This window comes from Zymoseptoria tritici, chromosome 1, assembly GCF_000219625.1.
Source record: "Zymoseptoria tritici IPO323 chromosome 1, whole genome shotgun sequence".
NCBI lineage: Eukaryota > Fungi > Ascomycota > Dothideomycetes > Mycosphaerellales > Mycosphaerellaceae > Zymoseptoria > Zymoseptoria tritici.
Genome location: NC_018218.1, coordinates 2,838,706 through 2,859,362, shown reverse-complemented (window position 1 = coordinate 2,859,362; position 20,657 = coordinate 2,838,706). Strand labels below are relative to the sequence as shown.

Genomic DNA, 20,657 nt, shown 5'->3' with positions numbered 1-20,657 from the left:
TTGCGATTCACCTGACATTGGACACGATTCTCACATGCAAAACTGAAAGCTGTTCACAGGGGATTGAGAGCGACCCTTGCAAGCGTGAGGGCTTGGCATTTTCTGCAGAAGCATTTCGGCCTTCTACTTTCTTGCACGAGGATACACTGTTGTCCTCTTTTTGCACATCATCTCGATTTGTACGCGAGACAAGACCATATTTGATCGGTCTGTGATCCGAAGGTTTGACCTCTTGCTTCATGAACGCGTGAGAAGTACTTCCATCGTCATACAGCCGCGGTGTCTCGGCTTTCGGTACGAGAATCCGAGCTGGAGTATAGATTATCCGCCTCTTTCCATCATGATACGAAGCCATTGCCAGAGTCGATCCAAGAACTCCTTCCCATATACATCGCCAGAGACAAGATCATGAGCAATCAGAGCTCATCTCCACAGCCGGTATGGACGCCTCGACTGGCCGGCAAGACCCCCATGGACATATACCGCCAACACGTCAACAAGCGATACTCCCAAAACTTGAAGACATCTCGAGATCTACAAAGATGGAGCGTGCAAAGTCCGCATGAATTCTGGATAGACCTCTATTCATATCTCGGGCTGGTCCCGGAGCTGCCTACGGGAATCCAAAAAGCCTACGATGATACGGTTCCGATGAGCTCCAACCCGCCCTTCTTCCTGGAGGTCCTGATGAACTATGCCGAGAATGCCATGTTCTCGAATCCGGATCCCAATGCGATAGCCTTGATTGGCCTTCGAGAGGATACAGACCTTGACAAGAGTGACGGCGAGATCCTCACTTGGTCTGAATTTCGAGAAAAGGTGCGGTTGACCGCCAGCGCTCTTCTCCAATGTGGCGTGAAGAAGGGTGATCGAGTCGGAGCTTTGGTTGCGACGTCGATATGGGCAATGGTGTTGTTCCACGCCAGCGCGAGTATAGGAGCCATCTTTACATGCATATCGCCGGATCTAGGACTAGAGGGATGCGTGTCACGACTCCAGCAGGTCACGCCGAGTATCTTATTCGCCGATTCGCATACCGTGTATAAAGGCAAGGCCGTGTCGACTCTGGACAAGGTCAAGAGTATTCTCAATCGTCTCAGCCCACAGCCGCAACTCTACATTGTCCCTCTCGCGGAGGAGACGGCATCGTTTCCCTTGGTCGACGACTTCATCCACAAAGCGGATCCATCGTATAAGCTGGAATTCGTGCGGGTGCCGTTCAACTATCCCCTGATGATCTGCTACTCAAGTGGCACTACTGGGGCTCCGAAGTGCATCGTTCATCAACACGGCATGATCATCCAGTTGAAGAAGATCGCCGTCATTCACAATTCCACTACACACAAAGATGTCATCCTCCAATATTCCAGCACATGTGAGTGACCTCAACTTCCCAGGCTAACTACCTACCACACTAACAACTGTCCACGATAGCATGGGTCGTCTTCTACATCATGTGCGGCTACTTCGCCTGCGGCGCCACAACTCTCGTCTACAACGGCAGCCCCATGTACCCTTCCACCGACCAACTCCTCCGCCTCGTCGAAAAGTACCGCGTCACCTATTTCGGCACGTCCCCTCGGTATCTCCTCGAAGTGCAAATGGCCAATGTCGTGCCGAAAGAGTCCTTCGACTTGTCGTCACTCCGCATCGTGTACACCACGGGAGCCACTCTGTCGTCGGAACAGTACCGCTGGTTTTACAAGAATTTTCCGAGACATGTGCATTTGTGTAATACGGCGGGTGGCACGGATACCGCAACGAGTTTGATCGCTGCGGATCCGACGAGTCCGATTTACGCGGGGGAGATGTATGCCTGCAACCATCCTCCCTTCATTCCATCCTGAACCTCACTAAAATGTGTATGCTTGCAGGCAAATCTACGCCCTCGGCATGGACGTGGACATCGCCGACCCCACCACGGGCGCCTCTATCGCTGACTCTGGTGAAGCAGGCGAGATGATCGTCCGGCAACCCTTTCCCAGCATGCCATGTTTCTTCTGGGGCGACACGGACGGGTCGAAGTATCGATCGAGTTACTTTGAGCGGTTTGATACGATCGATGTCTGGGCGCAACATGATTGGTTGCAGAAGATGCCGGGAACGGGCGGGTTGGTGATGCATGGGAGGAGCGATGGGGTGTTGAGTGAGTCTTCCGACAGGATGTTGAAAGTGCATGTGTGTATGTGCTGATACTATTCGCGACTAGATCCATCAGGCATCCGCTTCGGCTCCGGCGAGGTACGTTCCACCTTCCTCCCTCCTCGACCCCTCTCACCTCCATCAATACTGACCACCCTCATCCTCCTCCACTCAGATCTACGCCATAGTCGAATCCCCACCCTTCACCTCGTCCATCTCCAACACCCTCTGCGTCGGCCGGCGCCGGCCTCAAGACGCCGACGAAGACGTCTTCCTCTTCCTCGTCATGTCTCCCTCCGCGACTTTCACCCCGCAGCTGTCCTCCGACATCAAGTCCACCATCAGAAGAGAGCTGTCCCCAAGACATGTTCCGAGATTTGTCATTCCCGTGCCGGCCATTCCGGTGACGATTAATGGGAAGAAGGTCGAGGCGGCGGTCAAGCAGACTTTGGGAGGGAAGGATGTGGTGGCTAGTAATACTGTGCTGAATCCGGAGGTGAGTTGTTGTGGAATCGTCGTCTTCTTACTGGTGGCGGGTATCGATGGGATTGTGAGGTCTTTCGCTGACTTGTGTGCGGTCTTGTCCAGTCGATTGCGTATTTCCGTCGATTTAGAGATTTGGAGCGGGAACCGAAGGAGTCGAAGATGTAGGATGTTGTTGGCTTCAACATGGACAGCACCCTTTTGGCATGGATTCGGGATACCGGCGTCGCTTGGGGTGACCCCGTATGTGCAGTCATATACTGGAGGGTATCTAGATCTCTATACAACAGAGGCTCGCGGCTGGTTCAGCACAGATATGGACGTTTATATGCTCGCATCCCTGCTCCGCTGTCCTCTCAGAGCTTGTATAGTTCGTGCTCAACCTCTTTGGGCGACTGAGCTGTAGATGAGCTCGTTGATCGGGTCTGAGAACATGCGAGTTCATGTTCAGGCTGCCGGCTGCCATTGTCTTGGTCCTAAAAAATATGCTCGCGGTCGGTCACGTTGCTCAGCAGAGAGGAAGTGAAGTTCCGACGCTGGTCGGACGTGTTCCGGGCCATCAGTGGCCAGTTGATAATCTTGTGTCCTGTGGTATTGTGTGAAATGGCGGTTAGTGAGGCGAACGCGTGAGTCGTATTTGAGCGCGTGTCCTTCCCGATTGCCATTTGAGTCTCACGATCATCACGAATTCCTCTTCTCCCAAGCCCTCCTCAATTCCCTCGCCCTCCTCGCCGCCTCAGCTCTCTGCACTTCCTGCGCCTGCGCTTGACTGGAGGCATAATCCGGCAACTCATCTTCATCCTCAATCGGACTGACATTGTAATCATCCGGATTCGTTCCGACCGGAGGATTCAGCCACGCCTCATCGTTGCGGGATGGAGAGACGGAGGGTCGGTGAGGAGGCGATCGTGGCCGGGAAGGGAGAGACCAGGCTTCGGGCATTTGGGCGATGTGCTGGATTGCGGTGCGGGTTGTAGGGGTGATGATGAGTGGAGAGAGGGGTTGTGAAGGGGAAGGGTGGTGTTGAGGTGGAGAAGTGCGGTGGTGAGGTGGAGAAGTGCGGTGGTGAGGTGGAGAAGTGCGGTGTTGAGGTGGAGAAGTGCGGTGTTGAGGTGGTGATGTAGGTTGATATGGTTGAGAGGTTTGGACGGCGTAGTTGGAGGGTGTCGCTGGCTGGAACGAGTTTCGGAAGGCTTGTTCGGGACCGAGACCGGCTGTGGCTTCGGCGAAGAGATGAAATTCGTCGTCTGATAGATCGGAGTCATTTGCGGGATTGGTGCTCCCCGCAGTGTATGGCGGGAACAGTGAAGATCGTGGGATGGTACTCGCAGGACGCTCTTCCAGGAGATCTTGCTGTGTATGAGGGTAGAAGCTGGGCGTGTTCGGCTGGCTTCTCAATTGCGGATAATGATCACCAGGATCCGGCGCGCTGTAGACACTGCGTACGTCATTGTATGGACTGTATTGAGGGAATACCAGAGGTGCTGCGAGAGGTGCTGAATTCGTCACACACGTTGGATCTCGGCATCCTCCTGATGTGCTTCGCAGAGGTTCGGGTCGCCGACGCTGTTTTGGCGGTGATGTCCGTGGTGGCAATGCTGACTGTGATCTCGCGTGGTAATGATCTGGCGCCGTCGGTTTCCGTGACGTCTCAGGCTCCAGCCATTCCGAAGGTCGAAATGCTAGAGGAACGCCACGCCAGCGGGACTGATGCGAGGCTTTCATATCCAATGTCGATTTCGCATCACGCAATGCTGGCTGTGTTCGAATATGGCTGTCATGGTGTTTGTGAGATTTGGACCGTGACATCCAACTGTGCTTGGAAATGTTCATGTCGGAAAGGCCGGAGATGATATCGTCAGATGGCGGTCCAGGCTGTGGCTCGGTAGATGTAGTCGTCGCATTGAAGCGTTTGGAGGCGAATCGCCTGAACGGTGGCGGATGCGACTCCATGTCCGATCCTGGATGGTATTGCTCGTCTTCGGTATAGTCTCACTGCCGAAACCGTCGTGTTCGCTCGTGATGCATGTTGTTGTCGAGGAGAGGATACCGTATGCAACTAGATCTTAGTAGGTCTCGTGGAAGGAAGAAGCTAAGCCCAGAATTGGGACAGGATGCGACCAGGTATCAGGTCAGGTCAGATCAGGCCAAGGGAAGGATGTGGTCCTGGTCGGATTCCTTCGCAAGGTGAGGTCCGATGGAGGCAGTTCTGGCGTCCGGGACCGACGGACAGAAAGAAGGGAAGACGTTGCCAAGAAGGGAGCGAATCTGTTTCTTTGGAGTTTCCGAGTTTATGCGTCTCAATGTCTCAATGAATGTTCGGAAGAAGAAAACATCCTCCACCAGACCGACGGAGTTGAGCGGCCAGCAGGTCCGGAGGAGTGGGAATCGGAGGCGTCCTTTTGGGAAAATAGCAGCAAGTCCAGCCGTAACCTCGTATTCATCCACATGCATCCAGCGATCCCTCAGAGACAACCCAGGATCACTCCATGGATCGATCTGGACCGGAGAAATTGGGCCAGAACTGATGATTGAGATGAATCTGAAGTCTACAATGCCGCCATCACTTCGCTGCGATTGTCGTCGTACGACTGGACATCTCGACTGCACTTTCGATCCTTGACGATATCCGAGGCAAGATCCAGAAAAGAAATACGGTAAGCCTCTTCGTATCGGCGACTCCACGGTGCGACGGCTGATCTGAGCCTGGCGTCTATCTTCTGCCCTACACGCGAGAGACCCACACCCGCCGAACTCCCGGACACGGCTCGAATGCTAAAAATACAAAGCCACTGGGAAAAGTACGGTCATCTCATCGGGCCAGATTCACACTTCCCTGCGGAAGATCTGGAGAGACAGACAAGGGTGGCAGAGATCAGAAGTTTGGACTGTCTCTTTCCTTCACGACAGATTGCAGAGTGCTGAGGAAGGTAATGACTTTTTCCGTTCCGTCCAAACAACCCGTGTTCTCGCTGGTCGATGAAGCACAAGGATTCATGGTTGGCTTTGCTTAGTTCTACCTCCTGCAGGCCGCGAGAAACGGGAGCTTTACAGGAGACTTGCACCACAATGTCCCCACTCATATGTTCGTGACACGCCTATTGTCCTGAAATGCCAGAGAAGTTGACCGTTGGAAGAACGAAGTTGGCGATTTCAAAGTCAGGTACAATGCAGGGCACTGGACGATTACATCACCACTTTTGGCTGGACTCCTCTCCTGCGTTCAATGGCATGCAGTGTTGCAGAGCACATCTGCAAGCATTGGATCTGGTATTTATCCTGCTGAGTGTCGTACAAACCAGTAAATTCAAGTTTGTATCCACTATACACAATGCCTAAACCACGGGTCCTCTACTGGTCAGATCCACCCTCTGTACAAGGACACCAACCCCCAAATCTAACAACACCACAGGTTCAGGACAGATCTTCGTCTCCATGATTCTCCCGCCTTGAAATCAGCTCTAGATCTCAACCCGGAAGCATTCTATCCAATCTGGTGCTGGGACAGCCACTATGTCTACCACGCCCGCGTCGGCGTCAACCGCTGGCAATTCCTCATCGACTGCATGAACGACGTCTCTCAAAGCATCACCAAGATCAACAAGAAAAGTCAACTCTTCGTCCTGCGTGAACCGGCCGTAACATTGTTACCGAAATTGTTCAAGGCGTGGAAGATATCTCATCTGGTGTTTGAGAAGGACACGGATGCGTATGGACGGCAGAGAGATGAGCAGGTCTTGGAGTCTGCTAGGGAAGCGGGTGTGGAGGTCATCACCAAATTTGGGCGAACGTTGTGGGATAGTGATGAGATTGTCAAGAAGAATGGCAACAAGCCGACCATGACGATCAAGCAGCTGGAAGCGGCGGGAGACAAGATTGGTGAGGTCGAGAAACCGATTGATGCTCCGAAGAAGATTCCTGATCCGGGTGATATGAGTTTGGATTTTGAGCAGACGCAGCCGAAGACGAAGCCGGATTTCAATGAGAAGTTTCGAGAGGGTGAAGATGGATCGTACGGGTCTGGGGTTGCGGGACCGAAGGGTGATTTTGCGGTGCCTTCGTTGGAGGAGTTGGGCATGCCTGTTGCTGTGAGTGACCATTGTCGATTCGAGAAGATGCGATACTGACCGAGGCTAGACGACGCAACATCGAGGCGGCGAGACCATCGGGCTGAAGCAGCTCGAAGGAATTCTGAAGGACGAGGACTACACCGGCACGTTTGAGAAGCCCAAGACGTCACCCGCTGCGTTTGAGCCTCAATCCACTTTCCTGACCTCGCCTTACCTCCACTTTGGCGCGCTCAGTGTCCGCTATGTCAGTCCTCCAAGTCGCTAACTCAAGTCATCAACATCGGACTGACACAAGAATACAGTTCTACCACCGCGTGCAAGACATCATCGAAAAACGCAAAAAGTCCAAACAACCCACCTCCTCACCCCCGGAATCGCTCATCGGCCAACTCCTCTTCCGCGACATGTACTTCGGCGCCCAAGCGTCCCTCGGATGGTCCTTCGGCCAAACCTACAACAACCCTCACTGTCGCTTCATCCCATGGCATCTGCCCAGCAAAGTCAACACCGCCTCACGCCTCATCACAGGTGAATATGAAGTCGACAGCCCCGAGGCAGACGAATGGTTCAAGCGCTGGTCGAACGGTACCACCGGCTTCCCCTGGATCGACGCGATCATGCGCCAACTTCGACAGGAAGGCTGGATCCACCATCTCGCCCGACACTCCGTCGCCTGTTTCCTCACCCGTGGTGGGTGTTACATCAGCTGGGAACGCGGCGCAGAAGTCTTCGAGGAGCTGCTCATCGACCACGAAGCCGCCTGCAATATCGGGAACTGGCAGTGGCTCAGCTGCACGGCCTTCTTCGCCCAGTTCTACCGCTGCTATAGCCCCGTCGCATTCGGCAAGAAATGGGATGACGAAGGGGCGTATATTCGAAAATACGTGCCCGAACTCGCGGACATGCCGAAGAAGTATATTTACGAACCGCACAAGGCGCCGATCGTCGACCAGAAAAAGGCGAAGGTGCTGATCAAAGGTGATGGGAGTGAGAAGGAAGCGGATGGAGTGAAAGTGTATCCGAAACCGATGTTTGACTTTGCGCAGCGGAGGGACGTTTGTTTGGCGGGGATGAAGAAGGCGTATGAGGTCAAGTTGTATGGAGATGCGAAGCAGGTCATGGATGGGAGCTGGAAGGCGCTGTTTGAGGATGATGGGGAGGGTCCGACAGAGGGCAAGAATGGTGGGCCGGGAGGGTTGGAGACGTGGAGTGATGCGGATGGTGGGGAGGGGCATGAGGAGGAAGAAGCGGGAGGGAAGACGCCGAAGAAGGAAAAGCAGGTCAAGGTGGAGGACGGTGGTACGCCGAAGAAGAAGGCTGGTGCTGCTGCGACGGATGGAGGGAGCAAGAAGACGCCGACGAGGGCTGCGCATAAGCGGGAGGCCAGTCAGAGTACGCTGAGCTTTTCGAAGAAGCGAGCAAAGGAGGAGCGATGATTCACGTGGGCATGGGCATGTTGAGGACATATATATATATATATGGATCTATCTCAACAAAATACCATATATATATATAAAAATATACATCTCTCAACAGCATGGTATAATATATATATATATATACATCTATCTTCTCGACAGCAGTATATTTATCCATTTATCCGTAACAAATCTGTCCATCTATCTCAACAGAAACATATCCATCTATTTCAACAGTAACATATCTATCTCAATAGTAGGTACCTTACCTCGTGGAGGGCCTACCTATAGCTTGGCATGCATGGGTGCCTGAAGATCTGACATTGGCGCCCATTTCTAGCGCGATACCTTCACCGACAAACAACCTTGACATCGTTTTCCATCACGAGACAAAACATCATCATCCCTAGACCAGCTCTGAAGCTACACTTCGTGGCAGATATGAGCATACCAGACGTGTCGAGCTATACTGCTCGTCTCGAAGCCTTCCAGAAAAGCGATGAAGAGAGAAACGCACTATTCAAAGATCTGGTGGACCAGTACAAACAGCTAAAGGAACGATACGACGAGAAGCAAGGCGATTACGACAACGAACTGGCATCGCGTCGGATGTGGCAGCAGCGCGCTTCCGCGAGTGAGCAGGCCCTCACTGTTCAGAAGCAAGTTTCGGTATAGTCTTTGCACTGACGATCATGTGCAAACGGAATGCTGACCATATTCATTCAGTCATCACACAACTTCGTCGTAGTCCTCGTCGATGGAGACGGAGCTATCTTTCAAGACTATCTACTATCCATGGGCAAAGAGGGTGGCGCCGAAGCTGCGCACCAACTTTACACGACTATTAAAGAGGAGGTGAAGGCCAAGTACCCAGACGCCATATCCGACTGGAGCATTGTGGTTCAAGTCGTGCTTAACTTACAAGGTCTGGCCATGAAGCTCGCGAGCTGCGGCATCATCTCCAGCCCTACTGAATTGGTTTCCTTTGGACGCGCATTTGGCCTGGCGCAACCTCTGTTCTCCTTTGTGGATGTGGGTGTTGGCAAGGAGAGGTAGGTCATCCCGCTACACCTCAACACGTTCGTTCACGTCCTGACAACATCCGCAGAGCCGATCACAAGATCCGCGAAACCCTCCGCTTGTACCTCCCTATCGCGCAATGCAAGCACATCTTCTTCGCACCCTGCCACGACAACGGATATCTCCCGGTCTTCGAGTCCTACCGACGTGACCCTCGTCTGACTTTGATCGAAACCAGACCAGCAGAATGGGGCTTCCGCGAACTGGGCATCGAAATCAAAAGCTTCCCCAAAATCTTCCGCACCGTCGATCTGCCCTCCGGCGGTCGAATGCCACCACCAGGTCTACCCGCCAGCCCAGCGCCACCCGTGCGCGCACCCACGATCCCACACAATACCGTTCCCATCATGAAACCAGCCAGTCCCGCTCCATCCACTGACTCCAACCCACCCACAACCACATCCACCAATGGCTCCACCACCACCTCCTCCTCCTGGGCCACCGTCGGCAAGACCGGCGCCAATAGCAAGACCATCAACATCGCCCCGAAGAAACCCCCACCGACCCGCAAATTCGTCCTACTCAACGCCTACGACGAACGTCTCGACACCTACCTCCCCGACACCGACAAGTCGGCCGAACTCCGCTACGCCAAACGCATGGCATCGACGGGGAAATGCTGCAACGATTTCTACCTCAGCGGGAAGTGCGAGAAGGGCGAGTACTGTGATTACAAGCATACTGAAAAGCTCACGCCCGCGGAGGTGTTAGTGTTGAAGCACAAGGCGCGGTCGCGGAGTTGTCCGCAGAGAGCGTATTGTCGGGACGTGGACTGTCATTTTGGACATGTCTGTAAATTTGGCAAGGACTTCTGTAACGCGGAGAATTGCTGGTTCGCGTCGTCGCATAATACGGATACGGTGAGTTGTGTGATGAGATTCGGTATTGTTCGAGACGAGTGACTGACGATAGACATTGCAGGAGCCTGCTAAGCGCTACTTTGAGGACGGGAGCGAGGAATGGCTGCAGTCGTACCTCGACAAGTTTGGAAAAGCCTAGAAAAGTCCGTCGAGAGGGCAGAGATGGGAGAAAAGTTGATGGACGGGTTATTAGTATAAATTATCAGGTAGACGACTTCATCGAGAGGGAACTTAGTATTTTATCATGAGCAGAGATGCTTCTGTGATGGCATCTATTTACAGTACTTTACAATGCTTCGTGAACCTCACAAGCAGTGCTCTCTCCTTCAGAGCTGCTCGGCAATCGCCACACGACACTGCGAGCAAGGCAGATCTTCCTCCTCTGCAGTATACTTCCAGCATCGGACACACTTCTCGCCAGCGGGCGGCAGGACAATCACTTTGCCTTCCAACATCTGACCCTTCACCTCCACTTCGAACGGCTGCTCATACCGCCACTCTGGGTTGTCTTCGCTTGATGTCGCCTCAAGGTTTGCAGCGGGAATGACCTCCGCCTGACTGACAACCAACAGGCCCGCCAAGTCCTCCCGCAGGAATGCGAAATCTCCATCAGCTGCAACATCGAAACCCGCAGGCAGCTGAACAACAACTCTACAAGCCAGCCCGCTGCCTAGCAATCTCGCCGTCCTGGCCTCCTCTTGAGCAACCTTGACCGCCGAACTGACCTTCTTGAATGCCTCCATCGCAGCAGTCAACAAGACTCCACACTCCACACCCACCTTACCGGCATCGAACGGCCCCTCCCAGACCTGTCTCAGCGGGTGCAAACTCATATCCACCTCTTCATCCTCTCCGTACAAAGACTTCATCCCCATCGGCATCCACTCCCACACCTCCTCCACCAGCAGCGGCGTCGCCGGTCCCAGCATCTTCGTCAGTTCCTGAAGGATATACACCAGCACCGTCTGCGTGTGTCTCCTGATGCGTAAGTCACCCGCGTAGAGCCGGTCCTTAGCGATCTCAAAGTAAAACGCGCTCAGATCGTTGTTGACGAATTTGTTGACTTCCGAGATGGCGGCGTAGAATTTGTAGTTCTTGTACGCTTCGAAGACGGAGCGGCTGCATTTTTCGAGTTGGTCAAGGACGACCCGGTCGGCGAAGTCGAGAGGCGAGACAAGGGATAGTTGAGGACAAGGGGAGGGATAGTCGTGTAAGACGCCGAGAAGGAATTTGAAGGTGACGCGGTATTTTTGAAGGGCTTGCTGCACGCTTTGCAGGACGGGTTGGGAGATGGCTACGTCGCGGGTGTAATCTGAGGATGCGACCCAGAGGCGGAGGACGTCGGGACCGAGGATGCCTTGTTGTTTGGACTTGCTGGTTGGAGGAGGAGCTTTCCCCTTGCCCTTGCCTTTTGAAGGTGGAAGTAGAGAGCCCGAGATGATTTGATCGGGTGCGATGACGTTGCCGAGACTCTTGCTCATCTTCCTGCCTTCACCGTCGAGCGTAAAGCCGTGTGTTGCGAGGATCCTGAAGGGAGCTAGTGGTTTCGCATCGGGGTCTTGAGAAGCGATCGCTGTGAGTAAACTGCTTTGGAACCAGCCTCGATGCTGATCAGTCCCCTCTGAGTATACATCGCTCAGATGTGCCTCTTCATCTTCTCGGGCGGCAAGTGAGGTCCAGGTCGTGCCAGAGTCGAACCAGACATCCATGGTATCTCGACCTCTGACCCATTTTCCGGGTTCGAGAGAAGGGTGAAGCCATGAGGGCTCATCTTGAGGATCCGAGAACCATGCATCGGTGCCTCTTTCCTCGATGACAGAGATGATGTGATCAATCGCATCTAGTGAGATGCAGGCTTCGCCCGTATCCGCACTGTAAAGCGCTGGGATAGGAACGCCCCAAGCTCGCTGTCTGGAAATGCACCACTGACTTCGTCCTTCGATGAAGCTCTTCAGCCGCGTTTTGCCGCTTTCAGGAATGCAGGTCACATCCTCCAGTGCCGCTAGAGCTCTGTCTTTGATGACTGATACATCTGCGAACCACTGTGCGGTAGCACGAACGATGACTGGCTGCTTCGTCCGCCAGTCTATGGGATTCTTGTGAATGAAGCTGTGCGCTGCCAATACCAGGCTCTCACCTGATTGATGGATTCCATCAGGCAGATGCTTGCTCGGATCGTTCAAGATCTGAAGTACTGCCTTCACACCGGCCGTCTGAACGTCCAGACCTTCAAGTTGTGTATCGCCTTGGCTCGCGGGAAAGACTTCGGCAGTGTACTTGCCCTCATCATCTACTGGCGCCAACGCAGGTCCAATTCCCAGTCGCTGGCACACTTGATAATCGTCCATCCCGTGACCTGGAGCCATGTGGACTAACCCAGTACCCGAAGTAGCAGTCACAAAGTCTGCATGAACGATGGGAGATTCGGCTGCGGTGAACAAGTTGAAACACGTTACATCTCCATCGCACAATTGCGACCCGGTGATGGAGTTGACGATGATTTTGGCAGTGCATCCGGGCAATTGAGACAGCACATGCTCGATGCGGTCTTTCGCGAGGATGAATTGATCGGTCGATTCAAATTCGCCAGCAACCTCAATGACCGTATACTCGATGTCATTCCTTATGGCAATGGCTTTGTTGGCTGGGAGCGTCCACGGAGTAGTTGTCCAGATCAAAGCGCTCAAGTAGCCCGGTCGAATGGAGGAATGACTCTTGAGCACTTGCGGCAGTCGTGTCATGGGCATCTTAACGAATGCAGCTGTACACTTGTGACTATCGTCGTACTCAAGCTCGGCTTCTGCCAGGGCGGTGCGAGATGACGGCGACCAGTAGACCGGCCTGTGATGTCGTGAGATGAGACCTTTCCGAACCATCTCTCTAAACACACCCAGCTGTCTGGCCTCGAAATCAGCGCTCATTGTTGTGTACGGTCGATTCCACTCTCCCATGACACCCCAGTCCTTGAAGCTCTTCTTCTGCGTCTCGATCGTCTCACTTGCCAGCTTCCGCGCCGCTGTCCTAATTTCAAGCGCACTCATCTTGCTAGAAGCATACGCAGCAGCCCTGGCTTCTTGTGCAGGAGTGTCTTTCGACGACTTCGCCTGCTTCCCAGGCGCCTTAGGCTGCTGCAGAGCCTTAAGCTCGATCGGAAGTCCATGACAGTCCCAGCCAGGGCGGTATTGCACTTTCTTCCCTCTGGAGAGCTCTGACCGCAGCATCAAGTCCTTCAGCACTTTGTTTAACGCATGCCCGACATGGACAGCGCCATTGGCATATGGTGGTCCATCGTGCAACACGAACTCCTCTTTACCACCTCTGTGACTCTCTCTGGCACTTCGCTGCCATTCGTAGAGGTCATCGGAACATCTTTGGCGGTACGTTTCCAGCTGCTCCGAGGTAGGACGAGCCGGGAACTGCGATCGTGGGAGGGCGAGAGTGTCGGACCAGTTGGTTTTCGTGAGCGCAAGCGTGCGGATGGTGTCTATCAGGTTCGACTTCTCCTGCGATGCGGCTCTAAACACAAGGCTGGGTGAGAACCCGAGCATCCTCGACGAAGAGACATTGATGGTGATGGGCTACAACTTTTCGAGATTCTCCACGTTTGGACCTTGCAGACGCCCGCGGCGATCTCCCGAGCCGATCCTCCTTGAGAGACACGCGAGATCACGATTCATGGAGTTTGACCTTTCTCGCGGAGAATCTCTCGGACCGCCGAGGTCATTTGAACGATGCAATTGTCCATTGTTGGAAGGCTTGATATACCGTGTCGCTGTGTTCGTTGCTGGGTAGGCGCAAGACGGTTGTTTGAATCGACCGTTTGTATACGTGCTGGCATCTTACTAGCGAGACACTTTATGCTTATGCGCGACAAGGGGATCGCAGTCACATCAATACTACTAACCTGGGCCGCATTCCCAAGAATCCCTCCCTTGCGACTTTCACGGACGGGACGACCTCTACGACATTCGCCTCTACCCAAACATGGCGAACCCCCAGAGTCGCCTCCCTTCCGCCCGAGGACCCAGACCGACTTCAATGTTCGAGGTTTCGTCTGAACACCTCAAGAGATTGCAGAACATTGGAAGGGGCACAGAGAAGAGCACGGTAGACGAGATGGTGCCAGCGGAGACTGCGACAACGTCCAAGATGTCCAAACGAAGGAGCTTTCTGCCGTCATTCTCTTCACGGCCTGGCACTGACGCGGACAAGGCGATACCAGCTTCGATACCAGAGGACACGGATAGCACGACCAGTGCGAAAGGACGAGCCATGCCTCCACCACCCAAGCCGAGTCGGCTGGGCTCACTGCGGGTACCCGCAAGAACTGCGGCTCCGCACACTCGCACAGCTTCCAAGGACAGCGGAGGAAGAAGCTCTCCTTCAAAATCAGACACCACAGAACAGCCGGCGACGGCGCAGAAGATGGCATTGAAGGTGGATGCGATCCCAAAGCGCGGCTCGTCCACGAGGCTTCCTCCGACAGGCATGCGACCTCCGCAGTCGCCAGGCGTACGTCCTCCATCGTCAGGCCTGAGCCAGCCAAGCAAGCTGGCACACGCCAGGGATGGAAGCACGGCATCAAATGCGACATCTACCACGAGCATTGCACAAAAGCGGTCTTCAATGATTGCTCCTCGGGCAGCAGGGACGAACGCACCTCAGACATCGCCGCCCCGATCTGGACTCACACGACCGACCAGCTCGCGACAACAAATGCCACCTCCCTCCAAAGCCCAGTTCTCCACCTACCAACAGCACTACAGTCCAGCAAAGTCCGTCCTGCCCAAGCCACCCGTTCCCGGAACAAAATCTGCAAAGGCTGGTGCACCCGCGTCGGCTACAGCAGCAGGATCTGCTACCACAGATGAGGAAGTACCAATTACACACGAAATAGCGCTGGCGCAAATCGAGCTCCTACAACTATCATTGTTACATCAAGGCTCGGGCGAAGCACTAGAAGAATACCAAGCCAGCGCAAAGCAGAAGCTCGGGCAGAGACACGCAAAGCTACAAAAGGACTTCGACGCAGTCCGAGCACAGGAACAGGAGCGAAGAAGGAGCGCAAATCTTACCGCGCTGGAATCTTGGTGCGCCGAACCAGATTTACTCGCAGAACACTTGCAGACATTGAGCAGAGTCGTCACGGATCTGCGCTCGCAGACGGAACCTGGAAGCAGGTATTCTGAGCTGACGGACACGTTTGAGAAGTGGGCTATGGGAGCGGAGTCGATCTTGCTAGATGATGAACATCCGGCCAACTTCATCGAAGCATTGCCCGAGGCTTGGAGAGCGACGCATACCTCGCTTGCGCTGAAGTTCCGCTCCATTCAACGAGATATTGGTATTCTGCCTCCCATTCCGCCTGCAAACGGCGCCGGTCCTCCTTCAAGTCTGGAAGTGCTCCTAGAGAACTCGTCCGCGCTGGTCGATGGCATCCTGAAGGAGCTGGAAGTCATGACCAAGCTGCAGAAGGAAGTTCTTCAACGAGGAAAAGAGCGCATTGACGAGCAGATCAATGCTCTTGTCAGCGCCAACGAAGACTCCGGCGAGAAGGAGAACTGGGTTCCAGCCTGGCAGAGTGTGACTTGAGATGTCGTATCGGTTGTGTGCTATCAAGGTCCGCCATCTTGACTCATCCGTCTTCTTGGCGTTCTAGCGGCCAGTCCGGCGGCTTCGACCATAGCTCAAGCAGGTTCTTGACACGATACTCAGCCGCCCAGCCCATGTCGCGCTCGATGCCACGCAACAGGCCGACTATAGTGCGCCGCCACTTGACGGTCTCAGCACTGACTTCGCCATCTTCGCCGGACACATCGTCGTTTCCGAGGACCAGCCCAGCCGTCCAAAGCGGTTGTACGGAATGGATACGAGTCCCTTCGTCTGATCTTCCCATCGAGATGGCAACGATCTCTTTCGCGTGCTGGCGTGAGTGCTGCAAGATGGCCGCGTAACTCGCATGGCGACTTGCGAGGGACGACCCGAGCGCCAACGGCGAACCCGGAGCAGGAGTGGCGGTAGTGAGATGTGGCTTGTTATGCAGGAGTTGGATGATAGCGAAATGATACCACTGCATTGTTGACGCGCACATGGGCCGCGAAAACCACCTTTCATTATCACATTCGGAATCACTGTGATGAATCGCAGCCGGGTGGAAGCCGTCCGGAAGACCTTCGTGCCACACTCTGATCTGCTCGTGCAGTGTCTCCCAGTAGTCTAGCAATTCCTTTTGTCGGATCCCCAGACCGAGTGGAGACGCTACGCTCTCATGCACGTTGTCGCCCGCGGCGATGTAGTTGACCAGTTTCATGACGAGCCAGATGAGAGCATTGGATACCATGTCGTCAGCCATGGCTTGCTCGGCGAGATAATCTGGGTGTTGCGGATTGGATGGACACACGAAGCCGGCGGCAGTGAGGTTCAGTCCGAAGCGGTGCCACATGGGAATGTCAGCTGTGTCAAGGCGGGTGGAGGTGTGATTTATGAAGGCGGAGAGCATGTCTTGTCTACAGATCGCTATGTCAGTAAATCGCGCCACGGTATTCCCGCATATCACTGACCTTGCGAAATTCCAGAAGACTCCTCGCCGTCCTTGACTGAGCCTCTTACGATGGCTGTTGAAGTCAGGCCCTGACTGCCCTGTCAAATGGTGACTCAATTGCTGTCCGATTGATACAGGCGATGGAGGAAGTGTCAGAGCATCCATGCGATCCTTCGCAATGTCAAACAAGCTCTTCGCGCCATCCAGATGTCGACTCCACTCAGGCCCGGAAGCGTCAAGAAACTCGTACACGCATAGTATAGCCGTCGCAGCGACCAGCTCATCTGAATCCGTGGTCGGCAGTTCGGCGCCTTGCACCGTCAAAAGCGTCCGTGGGCTGGCGTCTTCAGGCAACGACGATGTCGGTGGTCTGGATGCTCCCTCCAGACTCTGTCGTAACAACGACACTGCGATATCGTAGTACTCTCTGCCTTTTCTCACCCAGTCCACTGTCCCGCCCGGCCAAGACTCCATCTTCGACTGCCGAGACTTCCCGGTTTGACCACCCATGACTGGCTTCCTCCCTTCCACCCTGGCAAGGCTCTTGGCCGATAGAGAAGCGCAGGAGTACAACAAGAGAGGGCATGTGACCGCAAGGACTGGAACCCTTGCAGCAAAGAATAAATCTAGATCGAAAAGATCCATCCAGTAGCCCGGTCTTTCGGCATAGTCTCGCAGGAGGAATGCTAGCTCGGGCTCGTCGATTGCAGGCCTTCGGTCGTGACCTTTCAATCGTAAGCTCGTCGGGTCTCCATTGGACCGGAAGGAAGAATGGGTACGTACGTGGGATTGTTGCGACGGTGTTGAAGCGGGCGGCGTTGGCGAGTTCAGCCGTGGGTCGATGGCGGTTGCTGTAGGGGAGAGATGGGACGTCGGATTCAGGATGAAGTCGAGGTTTTGACTAGGCGTGGACTGATTTTGGGCCGCTGTAGCGATTGTTCGGCTATGGCCAACGGGCACAGGTGGTGGCGCATAGCTGTATTGGTTTTCTTGCGTTGCAATCGCACTGAGCGCTGCGAGTCCATTCGCCGCGTATGCTGGAAAAGATGTTGGTACTAGCATACTGATGTCGGACTCTCTTCGTGGTGCATGATCGATGTTTGCTTGGTTGGTTCCGAGAGTAAGGGAGCTGGCGTCCTCTCCATCTTCTAGTTCATCTTCGTAGGGATTGGACGTATGAACAAACGTGAGATCCTTCGGCACGGGAACCCACTGCGCTTCTCTGGTGAAAGTTTCTTTGTAGCCGTAGAAGCTCGAAAGACTGCCTCCTCCTCCATTCATCGACGGGTTCTGTTGGTGCCGAAATGTGATTCCAGAGCTCAAGACGCATATTCGATTTGCCTTGATGCAATTTGCGCAGGTTGGTCTCTCTTCACCGCATTTGAGCTGTGCCTATGCGTTAGATGCTGGAATGGCTTTGCCATATGGTGGGCCGTGGACGGTACCTTTCGTTGTCGACAGGTGAGACTAGATCGTTCAATTAGCCGAGCACAATTGACAGAGAGGCAGGTCTTCCGAGTGCGAGATCCGGTAGATTGATGGCGTAGCTCACCATCCTGTACGAGACCGCGGCGCCATGTGTGCAGCGCGTAGGCTGGCATATATCGGCCGGGTGACGACCTCTGACCACCGCACACTGTGTGGGGACTGTGTCGGTGTTGTCGAAGCAGTTCATCAATGGTTGTCACCTCGAAGTGTCTCAAAGTGTGGAGAAGGTGGAGCCGAGGATGTCCTCGTCACGTGAATAGACGAGAGTGCAACAGACGAGACGGGATGCGAAGGAGTATCCTGCGATCTATTGCTGAGTTCCCGTGATCTATCCTATCCTATCGTGTCTTCGTCCTTCTGACGGCTGATGATCCGCCCGTCACCTACCACTCAATGGGCTCGCCGAATCTATCAAAGTACCTGCCGCTATCTCCACTGCCCCATCGATCAATGAGAGGCGCGAGACCATTGACGCTCTCTTCAGCACTGATCGCACCTTGTTCCGTACAGAGGACAAGCTTGGTATCAACGCGGCCCGGATGAACGAGAACGAAAGTGACCTCGGGCACATCTGCAGCGAACGATCGCACAATCGTGTTGAGCGCAGCCTTGGAGGCTCGATAGGCGTACGCGCTGCCGGCGTCTTTGTTGGGGCGCTGGTTGTTCCCTACGCTTCCCATGCGAGAAGCCATAACTATCACCTTTCCTCTTGCTTTACGTAGATTGGGTAGCAGGGCCCGGAGCAGCATGAAGGTCCCCGCTGCGTTGATTTCAAACGTGCGCATCATCGTGGCGTGGTCCATAACTTCCAGTGTCTCGCATGCTGCAACACTGTCGGGCCTCTTCTGCTCCATGCTGGGCACCAGTCCGCGAACACCTGCACTGTGGATTACCACATCTATGCTCCGATCATCAATGTGTTTCGCCAGACGATTGATCGAATTTTGAGAGCTGACGTCCACAGTCAAAACCTGAACATTCTGTCCATGCTGACCGTCCGTATTCTCTCGGTCGATGGCGATGATGGCGGTGTCGTCGTGCTCGTATCTCCGCACAAACGCTGCACCGAGGCCGTTGGCGGCACCGGATATCAAGATGGTCTTTGGCATGGTATTGTCGAAGGAAGACAGAGGAAGGGAACAAGCAGAACAAAGTCTGCGGCTCCTCCCGTAGAACTAGCACATAATCGCGGGGATGACTCGGGAGCAGTGAGGTGGACTTGACCGACCTCCACCACAACTTCAATTCACGACATGCACTCCACTCCCCGACACGGCTGACACATTCACTTGACAGGAGCATGTGTGCCTCTCATCTAATCGGCATGGTCCTTCCTGCCGACCCCTAGCCAACCCGAGGAAATGACAACGCTTCCTGCGAAATCCCGACTTCCATAAAGAAGTCATACAGCCAGAACCAGAACCCATCATGGTGCGTAACATTGTGGACATTCACCCGTCGTTCTAAGCGAGTGCGTCACCGACAAACGCATCTTCAACGCTCTTTATTCATTCTTTCGCTTCTCAACTCAACCGTGCGACAATCTCATGCGCTCCCTAGAACTCCCCCACCGAAACCGCGACCATGCGCTTGCGATCACGCCCGACCTCCCAGCACGGCGCACAAGCTGCGCTCGCTGCTCGTCCAGCTCAGAAGAAGATCTTCAACTGCATCGTTGACGACACGGCACTTGTGGCAGGAGTCAAGAAGAGCACGCGCAACGGCATTCGACAATGGGTGAAGAACGGACAGATTCGTCTTTTCGTGCCGCTACACGGTATGTGCTTGGAGAGGCAGCGCAGGCAGTCTATGGCAGCGCTAATACATAGAAGCGCTGGAAGAGCTCAGTCGCCAAAGGAGCGCAAAGGGTAGACATGCCGAGGACGTGCGCGAGACGCTGCAGTGGTTGGATGATGCCACCAGCAAGCACCCGGATATTGTCACTCTGCAGGGCGCCGACGAAACGTACGAGAAATGGGCCGAGGTCGAGAAATTCGCAGTGCCGCGTACACTTTTCTCAGAATACGATCACGAGCATGAAGAGGACTTGGACGACTCGACCGACTTGGCGGAGGAAGCCGACATCAAGCTGGACCTCACCGAGAAGAATCTCAAAGCCTCCTTCAGCTCAGCTGCGTCTGACTTGAGCCGCACACCTCCGCCCTCGTCTATATCAAGCATCCGATCCAGCATGAGCCCAGTCTCCCCGCCTACCAGTCCGGCCAAAGCTGCCCTTACGCCTGCACAGAACCCTACCTCCGTTGCCGCTAACATATCGCGCCCACAATCGTCGAGCGACTCGGTCCCGCAGTCTTTCCAGCCCCTCTTCAACTACATTCTCTGGCGCATCCATCAAGAACTTGACCCGGTTGCCGCTCTAGAGTCATTCATTTTTCTGTGCAATGACTCGAGAAAGGTCAACTATGCCAAAGGGTTTGACATCAAGACCAAGCGCTTGGAGCAACTGCGTGAGGCTGTAGGTAGAGAGGATCGTGATTTCAAGAATCGCCAAAATCTTCTCAACCGCGAAAGCCAGACTTTGCAGGCCGAGGAGGTTCAATCTCTCCCAGATAGC

General features: G+C 54.3%; 10 protein-coding genes across 10 annotated transcripts; 5 read left to right on the top strand and 5 right to left on the bottom strand.

Moving 5' to 3' along the window:
* Positions 1-408: 408 nt before the first annotated feature.
* MYCGRDRAFT_66126 (uncharacterized protein) lies at positions 409-2,960 on the top strand (the record flags this gene model as incomplete). Its single annotated transcript, XM_003857320.1, has 6 exons — positions 409-1,375; positions 1,435-1,810; positions 1,875-2,146; positions 2,210-2,241; positions 2,318-2,638; positions 2,731-2,960. The coding sequence occupies 6 exons, from the start codon at positions 409-411 to the stop codon at positions 2,791-2,793; spliced, it is 2,031 nt and encodes a 676-aa protein (XP_003857368.1).
* Positions 2,961-3,101: 141 nt separating this feature from the next.
* MYCGRDRAFT_83763 (uncharacterized protein) lies at positions 3,102-3,290 on the bottom strand (the record flags this gene model as incomplete). The annotated part of the gene is made up of 1 exon (XM_003856249.1): positions 3,102-3,290. The coding sequence occupies one exon, from the start codon at positions 3,288-3,290 to the stop codon at positions 3,102-3,104; it is 189 nt and encodes a 62-aa protein (XP_003856297.1).
* Positions 3,291-3,476: 186 nt separating this feature from the next.
* Positions 3,477-4,920, bottom strand: MYCGRDRAFT_107215 (uncharacterized protein; the record flags this gene model as incomplete). The annotated part of the gene is made up of 2 exons (XM_003856248.1): positions 3,477-3,872; positions 4,072-4,920. The coding sequence occupies 2 exons, from the start codon at positions 4,576-4,578 to the stop codon at positions 3,477-3,479; spliced, it is 903 nt and encodes a 300-aa protein (XP_003856296.1).
* A 654-nt stretch (positions 4,921-5,574) lies between these two features.
* MYCGRDRAFT_66122 (uncharacterized protein) lies at positions 5,575-8,131 on the top strand (the record flags this gene model as incomplete). The annotated part of the gene is made up of 4 exons (XM_003857321.1): positions 5,575-5,982; positions 6,038-6,713; positions 6,763-6,939; positions 6,998-8,131. 4 exons carry the CDS (start codon positions 5,957-5,959, stop codon positions 8,129-8,131), a joined length of 2,013 nt encoding a protein of 670 aa, XP_003857369.1.
* Positions 8,132-8,497: 366 nt separating this feature from the next.
* MYCGRDRAFT_53066 (uncharacterized protein) lies at positions 8,498-9,521 on the top strand (the record flags this gene model as incomplete). The annotated part of the gene is made up of 3 exons (XM_003857322.1): positions 8,498-8,782; positions 8,840-9,165; positions 9,222-9,521. Coding segments are annotated over 3 exons (852 nt in total), but the record flags the coding sequence as incomplete, so codon positions are not given.
* Positions 9,522-9,633: 112 nt separating this feature from the next.
* MYCGRDRAFT_28794 (uncharacterized protein) lies at positions 9,634-9,969 on the top strand (the record flags this gene model as incomplete). The annotated part of the gene is made up of 1 exon (XM_003857323.1): positions 9,634-9,969. A coding segment is annotated over one exon (336 nt), but the record flags the coding sequence as incomplete, so codon positions are not given.
* A 410-nt stretch (positions 9,970-10,379) lies between these two features.
* On the bottom strand, positions 10,380-13,601 carry MYCGRDRAFT_107212 (uncharacterized protein; the record flags this gene model as incomplete). The annotated part of the gene is made up of 1 exon (XM_003856247.1): positions 10,380-13,601. The coding sequence occupies one exon, from the start codon at positions 13,599-13,601 to the stop codon at positions 10,380-10,382; it is 3,222 nt and encodes a 1,073-aa protein (XP_003856295.1).
* Positions 13,602-15,688: 2,087 nt separating this feature from the next.
* Positions 15,689-18,218, bottom strand: MYCGRDRAFT_66114 (uncharacterized protein; the record flags this gene model as incomplete). The annotated part of the gene is made up of 7 exons (XM_003856246.1): positions 15,689-15,826; positions 15,869-16,559; positions 16,614-16,687; positions 16,730-17,137; positions 17,195-17,980; positions 18,040-18,061; positions 18,147-18,218. 7 exons carry the CDS (start codon positions 18,170-18,172, stop codon positions 15,689-15,691), a joined length of 2,145 nt encoding a protein of 714 aa, XP_003856294.1.
* A 247-nt stretch (positions 18,219-18,465) lies between these two features.
* MYCGRDRAFT_66113 (uncharacterized protein) lies at positions 18,466-19,191 on the bottom strand (the record flags this gene model as incomplete). Its single annotated transcript, XM_003856245.1, has 1 exon — positions 18,466-19,191. The coding sequence occupies one exon, from the start codon at positions 19,189-19,191 to the stop codon at positions 18,466-18,468; it is 726 nt and encodes a 241-aa protein (XP_003856293.1).
* A 178-nt stretch (positions 19,192-19,369) lies between these two features.
* On the top strand, positions 19,370-20,152 carry MYCGRDRAFT_102427 (uncharacterized protein; the record flags this gene model as incomplete). The annotated part of the gene is made up of 3 exons (XM_003857324.1): positions 19,370-19,513; positions 19,643-19,859; positions 19,915-20,152. Coding segments are annotated over 3 exons (456 nt in total), but the record flags the coding sequence as incomplete, so codon positions are not given.
* Positions 20,153-20,657: the final 505 nt, after the last annotated feature.